The sequence below is a fragment of the Adiantum capillus-veneris genome, chromosome 1 (assembly GCF_014529385.1).
Source record: "Adiantum capillus-veneris isolate H3 chromosome 1, ASM1452938v2, whole genome shotgun sequence".
Taxonomy (NCBI): Eukaryota; Viridiplantae; Streptophyta; class Polypodiopsida; order Polypodiales; family Pteridaceae; genus Adiantum; species Adiantum capillus-veneris.
Window position 1 is genome coordinate 128508825 of NC_140931.1, and position 17721 is coordinate 128526545.

At 40.7% G+C, this 17721-nt stretch overlaps 1 protein-coding gene across 1 annotated transcript; it reads right to left on the bottom strand.

Annotated features, from left to right (window-relative positions):
* Nucleotides 1-1043: 1043 nt before the first annotated feature.
* Nucleotides 1044-3620, bottom strand: LOC147465541 (uncharacterized). Its single transcript, XM_086511834.1, has 5 exons — nucleotides 3528-3620; nucleotides 2583-2672; nucleotides 2028-2057; nucleotides 1656-1930; nucleotides 1044-1402 (listed from the first exon to the last, which is right to left on the bottom strand). The coding sequence occupies exons 1-5, from the start codon at nucleotides 3618-3620 to the stop codon at nucleotides 1132-1134; spliced, it is 759 nt and encodes a 252-aa protein (XP_086367960.1). The 3' UTR covers nucleotides 1044-1131.
* Between the last annotated feature and the right edge of the window lie 14101 nt (nucleotides 3621-17721).

Genomic DNA, 17721 nt, shown 5'->3' on the forward strand with positions numbered 1-17721 from the left:
TATTAGCTCAAACGTTGAAGGTGTCCATGAGATTAGACATTCAAGTCACACTCCTTTAGCTCAGAGGATGAACTTGTTCCTTTGACTTATTCCTCTCAAAGAATATTTCTTTTGCCTGTTTTAGCGATTATATCTCACAACTTACACTTACCCTAACAGCTACCCCCTTGGGCCAAACTTCGAACCCCCTTGGTCCATTTTATGAGCTCAAATGTTGAAGTTGTCCATGAGATTAGACATTCAAGTCACACTCCTTTAGCTCAGAGGATGAGCTTGTTCCTCTGACTTATTCCGCTCAAAGAATATTTCTTTTGTCTTTTTAGCGATTATATCTCACAAGTTGCATTTACCCTAATAGCTACCCCCTTGGGCCAAACTTGGAGCCCCCGTGGTCCATTTTATTAGCTCAAATGTTGAAGTTGTCCATGAGATTAGACATTCAACTCACACTCCTTTAGCTCAGAGGATGAACTTGTTCCTCTGACTTATTCCGCTCAAAGAATATTTCTTTTTCCTTTTTAGCGATTATATCTCACAACTTGCACTTACCCTAACAGCTACCCCCTTGGGCCATTTTATTAGCTCAAATGTTGAAGTTGTCCATGAGATTAGACATTCAACTCACACTCCTTTAGCTCAGAGGAGGAACTTGTTCCTCTGACTTATTCCGCTCAAAGAATATTTCTTTTGCTTTTTTTGCGGCTCACGCCTGTGGCCCTTTGAACTTTAAACTTGGCTTTGATACTTGTTCATATGGCATGGAAGCGCATGGGAGACTTGAAACCATCCCAATAATGTCCCTGCACATGCGCACTTAACCACAACGTTTCACAAATTGGTCTAGCTAATTTATGCAAGCCTTTTAGTTTGGCACCACTTACAGGTCTCAAGCTAGGCTTATCCCAACACAGTGCTATATTTCTAAAAACTTGGAAGACCTACTACACATGGGAGAATCAAGAGGTAATTTGCCAAATCTAGAGGTACTTTTTCTTAAGGTTTTCACACTTATCTTCTAATTCAGATTGTAGGGGCAACAAAGGCTTGTTACAAGTCAAATGTATGTGCTTTTGAGAAAGATTAGACAGAATACTCTTTCGAATGTAGTTAAAATGAAGGACTATATTTGAGCTACTTCTTTATGTGCAGCTGCCATATTTCTTTATGTGCAGCTGATATCTCTTTCTCGAGACGATCCAAACATCTGCGTGAAGAGCCTCCTTCCTTATAAGCTCTTTGAGCTGAAGCACTCAAATTCTTGGCCTTGTCTCTCATCTGCTTCCCTGCCTCACTTTGCATCAAAGTTTTCACCTTTTTTTCCACCTCCGTGCTAGTTATCAATCCACTAGTGCCACCGCTTGCGTCGAATACAAGTCCAATGCCCCATTGCTCTACTATGCACCTTTGATTCAAGAATTGGTCTCCAAGAATGGGCCATGTTAGCATTGGAACACCTGCATTGATGCCTTCAATGGTCGAATTCCAACCGCAATGTGTTAGAAAGCCACCCACGGAAGCGTGTGAAAGCACATCTCGTTGAGACACCCATGGCACTATCAACCCTTGGTGTGAGAGACTCAGGTGTGTATATTTCTGATTGCGCACACAAATTCTCTCTAAACACCCACAGGAAAGGCTGCCGACTAGCTTCTAACCCGAGCACAAGCTCTTCAAGTTGGACTTGAGACATTTTTACCACAGTTCCAAAGGCAATGTATAAGACAGAATGCTTCGGATGCATTTGAAGCCAATCCAAATGGGATTGCCAGCTTGTTGCACTTGCTCCTTTGCAAAGCTTGAACGACGGTGCATTTATCAAGGGACCCAAGGCAAGAGGACGAAATCCTATGGTCTCTTCAATTGTGTATAGAGTTGTAGCCTCCAATTCCTCAAATGTGTTGATTATGATCCAAGTCGGCTCATTGATCGTCTAAACGGAAACCACGTATACTCATCAGTTGGAAATGGAGCTGGTATAGAGCCAAAGAACACGCCAGTTATGTCATTGCACGCAAGAGGAGGCACACCTCGAGCGCATGTGAAAAGGATTGACTCATCTGCAAATAGATAAACATTTGTGGTATTAGAGAGGACTATGTAGCACACACCATACGCGCACACACATGAGCATAGTTCAGGGTACTGAGTTTCTGTCATGACTCCGGAGATCATGGGCAGACTCAGCGACGATGAAGGCTAGCACTAGAAAAAACTTAGATAGAAAGAATGATGCAGCAAAAATGGTAGTTGATGGGGCATACGCAACTCGGACGAAAACTTCACACTGTGAAATCTGCATCCACTAAAACGCCTAAAACATATACCTGGATGAAACAGGAAGAAATTCAAAGAACTCTCCCCTGGTTCATTATGCATCCCCCGGATCGATCGGTGCCACACCTTTGAGTGAGATCTCTCTCTCTCTCTCTCTCTCTCTCTCTCACACACACACACACACACACACACACACACATGATTCTTACATACAAACACTGCAAAACAATCTTCGACACCTTGTTATGCAGTACTCTGCGAAAAAAGCAAAACATAATCAGGCAGTAATGAACAGGGAGGACACTTACCGGTTGGGGGCTGATAACCCCGCGATACAACGGCGTTACACACAAAACTGGCTGCATTCTGCCACCAGAGAGAGACGGAGGGGATGCCCGCTGCAATGGCAAGGTCAAGAACATATATGTGACCTTGAAAAGGCAAGGGCACTATGGCGAGGGGCAGCCATCGAGTGCATGCTGGTGAGGGCACCTGCGTAGTGACTCCGAAAGAGACTCCTTAGAGAGCCAGCTCTATAGAAACACTGCCGACACTAGCGTGTAGACGGCGGCACTGCCTGCTGTTAGAGAGAGATAGCCTTAGCACATAAAGAGGAAGGTTGTAGGATCAGCCAGCTCTTGACTACGTTGATCGGCAGAGCAGAGCAGAGAAACACACACACACGGGGGGAGAGAGAGAGAGAGAGAGAGAGAGAGACTCTTGACTGCTTTGAACGGCACAGAGAAAAATATAATCTATTTTTATTAGAGACCTAAAAAATAGCCTAAAAGAAAGCCTAAAAAATGTGTACACAAATTGATAGGCATCACCCCTATATCACTACCTGCAATCAAGCAGGCAATGCCAACAAGGTGATGAGACACAAAGGCCGCCAAGTTAAGGGGAGAAACACGTGGGATTTTCTTCTTAAACAATAAAGTGAAAGGTGCATGTTGCACATTAGCATTTCAAAACAAGGCCGACACTAACGCGGCATTGCTTGCAAAGAGAGAGAGAGAGAGAGAGAGAGAGAGAGAGAAGCCAATAGATATTAGAGAGAGAGCGGCAGGTTACTGAGATCATGTGTGTGTGTGTGTGTGTGTGTGTGTGAGAGAGAGAGAGAGAGAGAGAGAGAGAGAGAGAAGAAGGAAAGAGAGAGAGAGAGAGAGAGAGAGGATGTAAAAATTAGGGAGAGAAAGAGAAATAATATATATATATATATATATATAGAGTGGTAGGTGGCCCGCAGTTACCTGTTGCTTTGAAACGGAGGTCAGATAATCAGATTGGAGGGAAGAGCCCATAAATGAAGGAGGCTCTGAATTCAAGGCCTCTTCAATCGACATGATTGAACAAGCCAAGGAAAAGCACAGCTGTTAACAACGGCCAAAGGAGAGCATGCCGTCGGACAGCGAAGAGTCTAGAAGAAGTGTTGGCATTTGATGAAGCCACCGAGCATAGTGTTTTGAGGAAGAGGTAGCCCTTTGCAAAGGAAACGGAGGGCCGGCTTGCAGGAGGCACTGAGGGGAGTTGGGGCCAGACTCAGGGAGGATTGCAAAGCCGGTGAACTCATCTGTTGTAATGGAGCAGGGCTGTGGATCATAGAAATGTTGAACAAGTTTGTGTTTTCTTGCAACTGTTGCTCATGTAATTGGTTCTATTGAAAGCGATGAAGATTGTGAAGGTGATGGGGAGGTTGTTGATGCTCTTGATGTTTTTGGCGTTGTTGATGGTGGTGAGGGTGATAAGGAGATGGAGACGCATGTTGCTGCAACTATTGTTGTTCTTGCAGAGGCGAACGTTAATGGAGAGGAAAATCTCCAACTACATGAATATGCTCATAGAAAGCTTGCATTTGTAGCTTTAATTAATGTGAGGAATCCCTTGCCTCCATCATGCATAGGTCAACTTCTGCAAAAGAGAGTGTGTGTGTGGATCCGAGAGAGGAAGCAGATGTTGCTAGGTGATTGGGCTCGAGAATTTTATCGTACGTTTATGGCTTCAATATTGGCTGCATGTCTTTCCAAAGGTTCCCCGCGGCCCTCCTTAGCCAACAATATGGCTGCACGCACACTTTCAAGCTGTTATGTCATTCTCAATGCGCCTATGGCTTATACACATATCCGTTTGAGTCGCTACCTTGCTGCATGCTTCCAACATGCGTGATGCAGGTCACCTTGCTTGGTACATATGGCAGCCAAGTACTAGTTTTGTAACCTAATGGTAGTACACAATTGCTCCATGGCCGCGGACTCAACTTGGAGCCTCCTAAGTACATGCATGCAGCAACGGGGTAGTACCACCCTACTCGCTATTTTGGGTCATCTGCACTAAAATGGCACCTCCAACCTCCTGCACTTAGCACTCATTCATGGGCCACCTGCACTAAAACAACACCTCACACCTCCTGCACTCAGCACTCACAGCCACCTTGGCATGGAGCTCGTCATTCTAAACATTAAATTGAAGGCACATAGTTTTCTTTAATTTCCTTGCGTCCATATTGATATGTTGCATTATGAAGTACTGAGTTCGACATTAGGACTGTATTGAATGCCCACGGTCTTGCTGAGCTCCATCTCTTCCACACACTTATCCGCACCCAAGATCTATGATCTGTTCCGATCAACATCGCATATGAGTCTCTTTTCCTCCCACGACACACGGCTGCACAACTGGCATCTTGCTCCCATGATATTTTGATTGAGCCGTGCAAAGGTAGAGTTCTCTCTCTCTCTCTCTCTCTCTCTCTCTCTCTCTCTCTCTCTCTCTCTCTCTCTCTCTCTCTCTCTCTCTCTCTCTCTCTCCGTTTGATGACAATGAAGGTAGACTACATGATCCAAGCCCCCATGATGGCAACAAGAAATCACAAGCTTTTCAAGTTGGCAATGATAATACTGACATGGGTGCAAAAGACCCGAACAATCCATCGATCCAAGCTTTCCATGAAAGCAATCTACAAGAAAGCAATCTACAAGAAAGCTTATAAACAAGTCATGATGACCGAGACTAACAACAACTGAATCCATCCAGTTTGGGCTCGGAGTCAGTTTGACTCCACATGTCAAATTTGATGCTTTGTAGTCTTTGAGTTGTTTCCTGCTGTTAGAAAGCTTGCCTTGACTGTTTTCGAGTGCGTTTTATTTGCGAGCTTTCAATTTCGAGCTTTTGCAATCAAACCCAATTTTGCGAGCTTTTTTATTTTAGATTTAGAGCCTTTTCTAGCGACACAAAAAATTAATCCAAAACAAAGACATCAAAATATTATACACGACCAAAAAGATCTATAATCTCACAAAAAATTGGCTTAAGATTTTGAGTCTCTTTTAGCGATACACACCAAAAACATGTACAAGATTCCAAAAGCCCTAATTTTGAGCTTGTACAATTGTCTAGATAGATACCACAAAGCACGCTTCTCTTACTAAAAGGAGAAATAAAGTCTCATATGTCTAGAAAAGCTACTCCACATCTAATACAAAAGAGAAATCTTCTTCAATGCATACCTCTACAGGGAAATCTCTAAGATTTAGTCTCACTACACCATAGGCTTTATCTTGCGGGTGTGCCCTAATACAAATGCAAGGTCTGTGGGAGTTAGTGCACGCTGATGAATGACCATGTGCTCTTTGGTTGAAGCCCTAGAATATGTACATACACATAGTACATGTGCTTACATGCCAAAAACGCTTTATGTGTAGATTCTCTCTTCTAAAAATAGGGACAGGTGCAACTAGGTTCTACCTTAATGTGTACATCATAACAACTCTCTGTCAATATTCGAAAAACTATGTGTTGTTCGCTTTCTAATTTCTCGTCCAAGAACGTTGCAACCATGCTTGCAGTTGACTCCAATCTCTTTTGCGCTTCTTTGGAAATACCATGTCTCCACTTACGCTTCCTGCTACTACTGGAGCCTCCTTGTGTAAGAGTAGCATTTGTATTGTTCATGCGTCGTAGTGGTGTTGAAAAATCTGCAAATTGAAATCCACTTTGTACCAACCTGTCACTCTCTTCCTTTGATAAATTGGTTCCAATATCCACTTGCCAGAAAGTAGGAACGACAGGTGAGAATTTAACTTGCCTCTGTACTTTTTGTGTGTGGCCTACTTCATAATTGCAGAACCATATCCACTATGCAATTGTCTTGTCTTTAAAAGTTCTCTCAGACCAAAAACAAGGAGAAACCATTCCCACATTACGGCTTTGTAATTTGTTACCACAACTTTTCTTCCCTACCATTCCAAAACATTTCCTCATGCAATTGGCTCGCATCCTTCGTAAAGCCCACACTTCACAGGCAACTTGGACCTCTTGAATACACCTTGTTGAATTCTCCCCAGGCTGCACTGGAATGCTATCTCCTACTTCACTGTCAGTGACAATATATACTTCTTCATTATCTTCTCTATCAAAATGTATACTCCGTGGTCTCCCTCTGGTTTTTCGTTGTCTTGCTTCCATTACATATCCAGGTTTATGTGAGCTTGTACCGACTTCACATGTTTTCTTCTTCCGTTGTACTGTCTCTTTGTCACCTTCCATCACAGGCTCCTCATACAAAGGACTACCAGCAACCAAGCCTTTTAATGTACTCGCAAAATGATTTGGATTTGGAGATTCTCTGTGTTTGGAACTGGCCATCATTGCTTCTATGGAAGGGCCCGTTCGGATGTATCTACCTGTGGTGTATCCCAATCTTTTTGCACATTGAATATATGCATTCAAAACATCACCGACACATGCATCATAAAGTGAGATTTTACGTTTACCACCTTCACCTGCCAGCCAACTAGCATGGATGCTCTCTAACAAGTTTATACTTGGAATTTGAGCTCCCTCCCGTGGACTCTTACTGACCTATAAATACAAAACAATTAAAACCATATAAATGTAAATATTTGTTTTCAAGTATTTAATAAGAACCAAAAAAATGATTGATATACCATTGTCTCAGCGCTTCCCCAATGGGCAATCCGTTGCTCCCACCAATTAAACCATCTCTCTAAAGCCTTTTTATTATCCCCTATCACATATTTCACCCACCATTCTCGTACTGTGGAAGCTATACGAGAGGCCTCATTTGTAGTCTTTGCTAAGCGCCATGCTTCACACATTTCAATGTGATGCATTTGTCTATCTATAGCGACATGTTTTTTTGTATGTTTGTGTAGACTCTGCTCCCAATGGAAAAGACACGAGCACTCCCTTCCCTCCATTACATTATGCCATCCACCATTGTATACAACTCGTATTGCTAGCCAATTAGCCCCAACTTCATCAGGCATAAATCCAACAAAGTCTGCTGGTTCATGCCCACACCTCTCCATAACTGTGTTTAAATTTCTCCAAAACAAGATTTGTGTTTCTTCGTCTTCTTCTTTACATTCACATATTGCAATCACTTGCAATGCTCACATGCTGTACACATAGAACAAATAAGTAATAACATGTGTCTTATATCAAACATGCTATCTAACATATTTTTATAAATTCACTTACCCAGGATCATAAATCGAGCAGGACATAGTTGCCCATCCTTCAATTCGATGAGTATGATCAAAGTGCACCCAAGAACTACTCAAATCTCTTGTCCCTTCTCGCCTCATTCTATTGACTAGTTCAACTCCAGAAGCAGGTCCTTTTGTGGACATTTTGAATACATAACATTTGTCATTAGGTCCACCTTGGCCTGGAAAACGACTTCCATGAAAGAATGGAAAAACACCGCGTTTCTGTAGCAATAGTATATTGTCATATCCATCACCAACAACCTGACCCTGTTTAGCTTTCTCATTTGACAAAATACTTTTGAATCCCCTATTTTGAACAAGGGGCATCATTTCCTCAAGAAAATGGTTAAGCTCTACATCAGTGGCTTCTTAATCATCTTCTTTAGTCAATGATTGAAATAGCATTTGACGAGCAACTAACATCTGTACTTTTCTAGGACCCCCCTTCTCAATCTTTAAAATTGTCTTAACAAGATTGCGCACTTTTTCAAGAGCTGCCCTTCTAGTACCTGGCTGTACATTTTGGTCATGCACTCCCAGATGGATCACCGAACGTGTTATTGTTGTTTCCTTTGGCATCGCATAATAGATCATACACTTGCAAACATTTGAACAAGTGACCGTTCTGTCACAATAGTGGCAGGTTATTTTAGATTTACCTTCGCTAGCAGGATAGCCCATGCTGATTTGTCTGTCCAGATGTCCATGAAAGAAGGCATCATTGTATTTCCTTTCACCAAGGTAAAAAGGGCATGTCACTCTACAACATTGAAGGCTTCCAAGACAATACCTCAAACCCACACTGCAATCTATGGCCATGTTGGTCGATGCTGGGCGAGACCAAAGGTGGCCGTTGTACTTCTGCTCCATGCCGAGCATCCTTTTATTGTTGTGAATTGGAGGAAGCTCGAAACAAACATTGCCATTATAAAAATTTGGGAGCTCGTCAACCTTTTTGGGAGTTCCACAGATCTCTAAAAGTTTAGACAACCTGCACGATTTACCTTTGTCTTTCATCTATGAAATGATGGATATATCCTTTGAATACTCCTGCATTGTATGCTCCACCCCATCTTGTGTGTCTTGAAAGGGTCCTGGTGACCTGGTTAGTTCCACTGTCTCCAAAACAACTATGTTTGTACCTTCATCAATATCAACATTTAAATGTGATGGAGTCGAGCTTTTGTTACATGGTGTAGCGAACATAGAAGAATCACAGACTTCTTCATTTGTTTCTAAATTGTCATCCACATAAACATAGCCATCTGAATGAAGAATGTGGTAAGCTGAGGACAGAGAATGGTCAAGAAGGTAATGCTTTTGATCTTCATGATCCCATCTAGACAACACATTGACCTTAGACTCAGAGCTCCCTGTCTGAACGACTGCTTGCAAGCCTTCAAACTGAATAGAAGGAGGCAATAGACTTTGAAGAAAATATTCACTAAGTAGAAGCTCTCCATTTCTTAATGACACTCTATAATCCATATGAGCACCATTAATCGTCCATGAAAGCATTGATGTAGTTGTAGCTGTCATGTTTGAGACAGACAGGGAGGAATAATACTTGAGGTAAAAAAATTAATGAAAAGAGAAGGAAGAGAATGTGCATAAGGTACAAAGAAAGTGTAAAAGCATGCAACTGCAAAAATTTATTGCTGCGTTCATTGAAAACTGTTCGAAATTTAATTCATTCATTGAAAACTGTTCTAAATAGATTTGGAATATTCACTCTTTAATATATGCACAATCATAGCCATTAAGATACATTTGAATCAGCATGTTGTCAAATCCATCTGTTCACCTATCGAGCTTTCAAAATCTCCCCAAATACGCGCATATTAAAAAAATATATAAAAAGAGTTATAAAATATACGATGTTTTAAAAATTATTTATAATATATGTATACATATATATATATATATATATATATATATATATATATATATATATATATATATATATATATATATATATATATAGAGTATAGTTTTTTATATTCCCAATTAAGCGCTTTAAAATTAAAATGGACATAGTATAGTATATATAGAATATATGGTATTTAAGTATATAGTATATATAGTTACATTACATTATACCAGCACCAGTACCGGGCCAGTCCAGTCTAGTAGCAGTCTAGTCTAGTCCAGTACTAGTCCAGTCCAGTACAATACCAGTCCAATCCTGTACCAGTCAAGTCCAGTGTAGTCCAGTCCAGTACCACTCAAGTCCAATCCAGTACTAGTCCACCCAGTACCAGTCAAGTCCAGTCTAGTCCAGTACAAGTCAAGTCCAGTGTAGTCCAGTCCAGTACCACTCAAGTCCAATCCAGTACTAGTCCACCCAGTACCAGTACGAGTCAAGTCCAGTCTAGTCCAGTACCAATCAAGTCCAGTTGAGTAGCAGTACAGTACCAGTCCAGTCCAGTACCAATCAAGTCCAGTCCAGTCCAGTACCAATCAAGTCCAGTCTAGTAGCAATCCAGTCCAGTCCAGTACCAATCAAGTTCAGTCTAGTAGCAGTCTAGTCTAGTCATGTACTAGTCCAGTCCATTACAATACCAGCCCAGTCCAGTCCAGTACCAGTCAAGTCCAGTGTAGTCCAGTCCAGTACCAGTCAAGTCCAGTCCAGTCCAGTACCAATCAAGTCCAGTCCAGGAGCAGTATAGTATCAGTCCAGTCCAGTACCAATCAAGTCCAGTCCAGTCCAGTCCAGTACAGTAGCAGTATAGTACCAGTCCAATCCAGTACCAATCAAGTCCAGTCTAGTAGCAGTCCAGTACCAATCAAGTCCAGTCTAGTCCAGTCCAGTAGCAGTATAGTACCAGTCCAGTCCAGTACCAATCAAGTCCAGTCTAGTAGCAGTCCAGTCCAGTACAATACCAGTCCAGTCTAGTACCATTCAAGTCCAATCCAATACTAGTCCACCCAGTACCAGTCAAGTCCAGTCCAGTCCAATATCAGTCTAGTCCAGTACCAATGAAGTCCAATCTAGTAGTAGTCCAGTCCAATCTAGTCCAGTACTAGACCAATCGAGTACTAGTCCACCCAGTCCCAGTCCAGTCAAGTACCAATCCAGTCCAGTCCAGTAGTTGTAGTGTACCAGTCAAGTTCAGTTCAGTACCAGTATCAGTCCAATCCAGTACTAGTCGAGTCCAGTATCAGTCAAGTCTAGTCTAGTACAGTACCAGTACCAGCTCCAGTTCCAATCCATTACTAGTACTAGTACAGTCCAGTACTAGTACCAGTACAGGATAAGTCCAGTCCAAGATAAGTACCAGTCCAAGATAATCCAGTCCAGTACCAATCCCAATCCAGGATAAGTTCAGCCCAGTACTAGTCCAGTCTAGTCTAGGATAAGTTCAGTCCAATACCAATCCAGTCCAGTCCAGTCCAGTAGCACTACAGTACGTTATATAGTATATAGTGTTATACTTACAGTAAAAAGTATATAGTAAATAGACTATATAGTATATAAAGTATATTTTATATATATATATATATATATATATATATATATATATATATTGTGATTATACATATATTGTACATAATATAGAGTATAGTAATGTTATATAATATTTATCGTTCATTTCACCATTTTCCACAGTCTAGGACTTTATTCTAATCGTTTTCGTGAAGTTTCAAATTTTGACCCGGGACACCTGTTGGGAGCTAGTTTTGAGGATGCTAAGGTCAAAATTTGGAAAAGTTTTGTATGTAGGAATTGTAGTCCTCAATACAAGGAAAAATATTGCTTCTTTAAGTTTTTTCAAATTCCTTCATTTTGATGCTCGTTTCAGCCTGTAGATTAGGGAAAAAGTGAGAAAATGCTATTTTGCACTGTTTTTATAGAAATTGTCAACTTACAAGTGAATTTTCAGCCAAACTGAGCTGGATATGAATTTTTTGTATCACACAACTGTCGAAGAGCTCGACAAGGCAAACAAATTCATGTGAGTTGGCCCCGGGCAAATTCTGAACCATTTGGGAGTTACGGCTCGCTGAAAATGGCCAAGAACTCAGTTGTGACCGCTTTGCTTAAGACTAGAAAGAGGTCAAAAATAGTGAATGTCAAAGCTTAGGTTTGAAGCATTACTACTTCGAGAACCAATCGTCTACTTGCTCGAGCAAACACAATCCAGTACCATCGTGCGTGCATCATGTTGGTGCCTCTCTCTCTCTCTCTCTCTCTCTCTCTCTCTCTCTCTCACACACACACACACACACACACACACACACTATTGTCGTTGCGGTGCCGGAAGATAGACCGCAGAAAACCGTTCAACACGGAAAAAAAGGAGGGCACAGAGCCCGCCTATGGGCAGGCTCTGCGCCCCCCTTTTTTTCCGCATTGAACGGTTCTCTGCGGTCTATCTTCTTACGATGACTGGCTTTCTTCAAGTTCTGTTTAAAAATTATTTTGGTGTTCATAACAAATCTATCTGATAAATTGTATGCTTTAATCAGAAATTACCAAAAAAGGGGGGGAGGGCAAAGCTCCCCCATCATCCGCGCGCGCGGATGATGGGGGAGCTCTGCCCTCCCCCCCTTTTTTTGGAAATTTTGGATTAAAGCATACAATCTATCAGATAGATGTCATTAAATTTTGGGATTAACTCCACAAAATCAATGAAAATAGCACAAAGCTCACCAAATCTACAAAAAAAAGAGAGAGGCAGAGCTCCCCCATCATCCGCGTGCGCGGATGATGGGGGAGCTCTGCCTCCCCCTTTTTTTGTAGATTTGGTGAGCTTTGTCAACGGTATTGTAGGAAAAATGCTTTTGCTTGAGGTTATTGAAATAAAACCTAAATTATTTGTTCAATAAACACATCAAAAACGCAAAAAAAAAAGAGGAGACAGAGCAACCCCATCATCCGCACGCGCGTGGATGATTGGGGAGCTCTACCTCCCCCTTTTTTTTGTAGATTTGGTGAGCTTTGTCAATGGTGTTGCTGGAAATAGTCTTTTGATTAAGGTTTTTGAAATGTTTTTCCCCCATCATCTGTGTCGACAAAAAAGGGGAGGCAGAGCTTCCCCATCATCCGCATGCACGCGGATGATGGGGAAGCTCTGCCTCCCCCTTTTTTTTCATTTTTTATGTGGTCTTATATAAACTAAAAACTATATTATATGTGTTGTGTAGATAATGGCACCAAAGAGAGATAGCAAGAAAAGAAAACCTCCAGTCTCTCCTTTTAGCAACCGTCAAGTGAGCATGAAGCTTAGGTCCGGTTGTATACCAAAGGGAGCTATCGGTCAGGAGGCATCATCACGAGTCTGACATTTGGACACTCCACCAAATAAAAAGAACAGGATTCTCAAAAGGTGTGTTTTTATTGATGATGAGGCTCAAGTTGATGAAGACTCCAACAACATCGAAGATGACGTAGAGATCACAGGTAAATCATGAGTGTATGCTATAATTTTATGTCAATACGTAATTTATATTATAAATTTTTCAATGGTAGATTGTTAAATTTGATGGACGTTTTTTTTCGTTTGGAAAGTTTGGTCATTAATAACCATGTGGGAGAGTAAGAAAGGGTGAACCATTTTTTATGTACATACCATTGATAGTTGCTAGAGAAAATATTAAGTATTGTTTTTGTTTATGTTGGAGAAAAGGTCCTTAAATCTCATGTGAGAGCCCTATATAGGGTGTGCGGTTTTTTTTTTAAAAGTTGTCTCCGTACAAAGGAGACTCTGGCAAAATTTTTGTAAATTAAATACTTTATACTATCTAATCCTAATTGCATATGTTTTTGAACAATTGAATGTTTGTCACTTGTTATCTCTATGCAGAGACCAATGTTCACATTGAAGATCATCATGACAATGAAGAAAATAGTGATCCTGAAGGGGATGAGGAGAATAAGCATTCCAAACACCTAGGCAAGCAAATTTCGCTTGGCTTGATGAAAGATGTTCTAAGTCAGTTTTATGTAAAGAAGAAGACATTGCCTCCTTCGGTTCCACTTTGTCGACTCATGGTGCATGAGGCTGTTAGGTTTGCTAGAGATGATGTAGAATGGCTCATTTCCTCATTTGATTCTGCTGGGTATTTAGAAACTATTGGGCATTTCCTTGTGTCCATTGGGGATTCTAAAGGAGATATCATTCCCGTGACCGCAGCGGATTTGGAGGAATGCGGACCACTTTGGCGGGAAAGAAACGCTGAGTTCGAGAGATCACTTGGTAGAGAATGGCAGGAGCTCAAAGGAAAAAAGTTTCTGGTATGGGATGGAAACCATAGGCTAAAAACATAGTGGAAGAGAATCAAGGATAGTAAGATCTTTCACCTTTTTCACTCTTTTGTTGTAAAGCTTTGTTTTTACAAATGATGATTTTTTTGTGTGTGATAGAGTACTCGGACAATGGTCAATACCATGTTAGTGTTCATTGCCAATTCCTTGAGTTGTCTAGAGCAAAAGAAGCAGAGTTGCTTCTTGCACTTGACACTTCCAATGCATAAGTTTGTTAATTGCATGTTGACTCTCATTTTTTTGCAAGCAATGCTTGTGTTCAACTCTTTGTTTTCAATTTTTCTGCATCATTTCTAGGGCACATGTCATGCCAAACATCACTCATGAAGTTTATATGTTTCAAAGATTTGGCATGGCAAATAAAGATTCAATCCTTCAAAAATTGACACCTGATATGAGAGAATGGGCTAGGGTGGAGATGACTGTGGATGCAAGGTATTACCATGGTGATGCACCATGGTACAACACTCCATGTGGATTGATATCTCAACTTGTGTGGAAGGTGATACCTACTCTACATGTTGGGTAATTAATGTAAAATTTTATTATGGTTTCAATACAGTGTTTTGTATTTGGATGAGTTCACTGTATTTATGTCCAAAGAAAGAGCAAAGCTAGATGCACTTGGACTAAATGATGTTGAGAAGAAGAAGAGACTGGACAAGGCCACAAAGGTAGAAGAGGAACGGTTGAAAGATAGGGGCTACAAGTACTTGTCAATCGCCAATCCTCTTAATGGTGATGAGTTCTTCAAGTTGCTTTTTATCATTAAATGGGATGAGCCTGGAATGCTAAAGATCACTAGAGATAAGCTCTATTGTTTGACAAGATCTAAAATCACTCCTGAGAGGTATTGAAGCTATTAGTTTCTCATTTTTAATTGTATTCATTCAATTTTGTTTTTCTATATGATTAAGTGGTATGTTGTTCTTATTGCTTGTAGAAAGAAGATAATTTTGCACCTCATGAGCCTCACTAAGTCTAAGGATCCACAATATCTTCATTTTGGTGATTACAAGCTTTTTAGAAGTTACATGAAAAAGGAGACTTATTGGGCTCACTTGCATGGGGAGGCTACACTTATGATTGAAAGGATGCAAGTAGAAGGTCCACAACTTCCTAATTCTTTTGACATATTCTACAAGATGAGCATGAAGAATCATATTTTGCAGGTAGCCGTTTGACCATTGTTTTTAAAAGAATATAGACATGTTTTAATTTACACAAGATCAAGTTGAGTGTGCTTTTTGATTGTTATTATGTATGTAGGCTTTTATTTATCTAATGGATGCGGTGAAGTCTTCCGACTCTAGTGAGAAGATGCCGGAGCTTGTGTTGTCGGCTAAGAGAGTGATTTACAGGTCTGCATCTTCCACTTGTACTCTTTGCAAAAAAAGAGCATTTCATTTTTTTGTCATGGTTTGGTGACAGTGGGTCATTTTGAGAATGATGAAATTTCATTTTGTGTTTACAAAAAATCGTTAAATTCCCTGTGGAAGCCCTGGATATGGGGTGGATGGTTCTTTTGACAATATGCGTGTGTATAATGTCTATGTTGAAAACACTTAAATCCCTTATGGGAGCCCAAGATAGGTTTATGGTTTATTTTGAAAAATTATTCTCCCTACAAAGGAGACTCTGACAAATTTTTTTTGGGATACATGACATTTATTATGCCATTGCGTTTATATGCTTTTCAAAGTGGATGATGCTCTAAAAATTGTGTAGATGGGTTATGCAATGTGTTGAGGCGCAGGAATTGAATGAAGCCCCATTATTCACTAGAGAGTGGATTGATGTACATGATGAGAATACAATGTTCTCTCCCTCTTTGATTGAAAGGAATCTGACAACATGGGAAGCCAAGGTTTGTCCTTGGTGGTTGGATTATCCACTAGGAGTTATTCCAAAGCAAGAGTTGGAATTACGTAAGAGTAAGTATCTTAACACTAGTGTTAAGTATCTTAACACTAGTGGCTCTTTTATTTTGAGAATGTATATGTCTTACTTTAGTACTAATTTATGTGATATTGTGCTATATGGTTGTTGAGTGAAGGGTTTCAAAATGAGAGTGATGAGTACTTACAGGAGACACAAGAAGAGTCTCTCCCTCCCGTTTCTCGAGGAGTTACTCAAAACACCATTGAGAGTGGCTCTCAAGGTACTCCACTAGCAAGCAATGTACCCAAGAAGGGTAAAGGTAAAATGGAGCCTCCAAGTACATCAAGGAAATCCACTCCTTCTTCAATGCCTCCCATTGTGCCATCTTCAGAGCCCGGCATGTCCTCTTTGGGAACCACTATACCCCATATGGCACCCTCTTCTAATGTGCCCACTACATCCTCATTGGTGCACACTACTTCGTTTGTTTCAGAGTCTTCACTTGGGCGAGAGGCTTGGGAGAGAAGGCCAATCACACGATCTGTTGGTAAGTTTAAGAAAATTGTTAGCATATCTGTCTTCCATATTTCCTAATTCAAAGCTAATTTGGATAATGCTTGCAAGGTTCCATTACCAAACTATTGTATATGTTTTGCTTGTGGATATATCACAAATTGATAAGTTTGCCCTTGATAGGTAGATTTTCATAGTGCTTACTTATTTGCATTTTCTTCTTGTATTGTTCTATGATTTTGAACATAATTCATGTTTGGTTTTCTTATAGCATCAACAAATTTTTTGCGACACAGAATACAAATCTATATAGCAAAGATGGTGTGCCATGTCGTGAGGTTGCTAGGCTTATCTTTGCAGATTTTCCTACAAGTTTGCTTGTGGATGTTCTAGGACCAATCCCATTGGGTAAGTAACTTTTCTTTGGACTAGTACCTACAACTAACTATGGTTGTATGCTTACATGTCATCATTCACTTTTGTAGAGGGCATGAGTGTTCCCAAGTGGAACACATTTTCCAGGGGTCTAGTGACAGGGTGCATGGATGTTGCTCGTGAGTTTTTGGCCGATGAGGGGTTTTTAGTGACCATGTGCATGGCCGAGCATATTGGAGATTTTATTGCAGATGCAACTAGGGTAGGACTTGTGCTCTTACGTACATGGACTCTCATGTGTAATAAGAAGGCATATCGACATCCACTCACTAGAGAGGCGGTAAGATAACAAACTTAGTTTCATAGTTTAATTTCCCAACCAAAAACATTGTAGCTATGCCATTCATTCTTTGAGTTTTTTATTCATGCAGGTACTTGATCTTACCATGTGTCTTTGGTACCGTATTGGCCATCCTGTGCCACACTATGATAGAGAGGCAGGGGAGAAAATTGTCGAGAGATTGTTTCCAGCAAATTGTAGCTACATGATAGATGATGTAGTCTTCCCCATTGAGATTGATGGTGTTATTCTTAGAGGCGGGGCAGAGCGGTCTTCTTTGTTCTTTCGGTAAGACTAGTCCAAAGTATGGTACTAGTGAATGTTATGGTATATATGTGTTTGCATTAGGTTTCTAATTTATTTTTTATATGATCAGGTGGTTGCCGGCAACATTTATTGAGCCTCATGACTATGTTTTGGACTTTTTTGCGGGGTGTGGTGGTTTGGGCCGAGCTTCTGCGGAAGATATGAGGCATTGCATGTATCTAGAGCTAGATCATGTGTTCTATGAAAGATGTTTGACCGATATTGCATGTGGACCTGTGAAATGTTGATTG

Coding starts and splice junctions, on each gene's coding strand:
- LOC147465541 (XM_086511834.1), bottom strand. CDS start 3,620: ATGTCGATTGAAGAGGCCTTGAATTCAGAGCCTCCTTCATTTATGGGC. Junction 2,673..3,527: donor CCTCCGTTTCAAAGCAACAG/GTAACTGCGGGC, acceptor TTGCCATTGCAG/CGGGCATCCCCTCCGTCTCT. Junction 1,403..1,655: donor CTTGAAGAGCTTGTGCTCGG/GTTAGAAGCTAG, acceptor CTTGAATCAAAG/GTGCATAGTAGAGCAATGGG.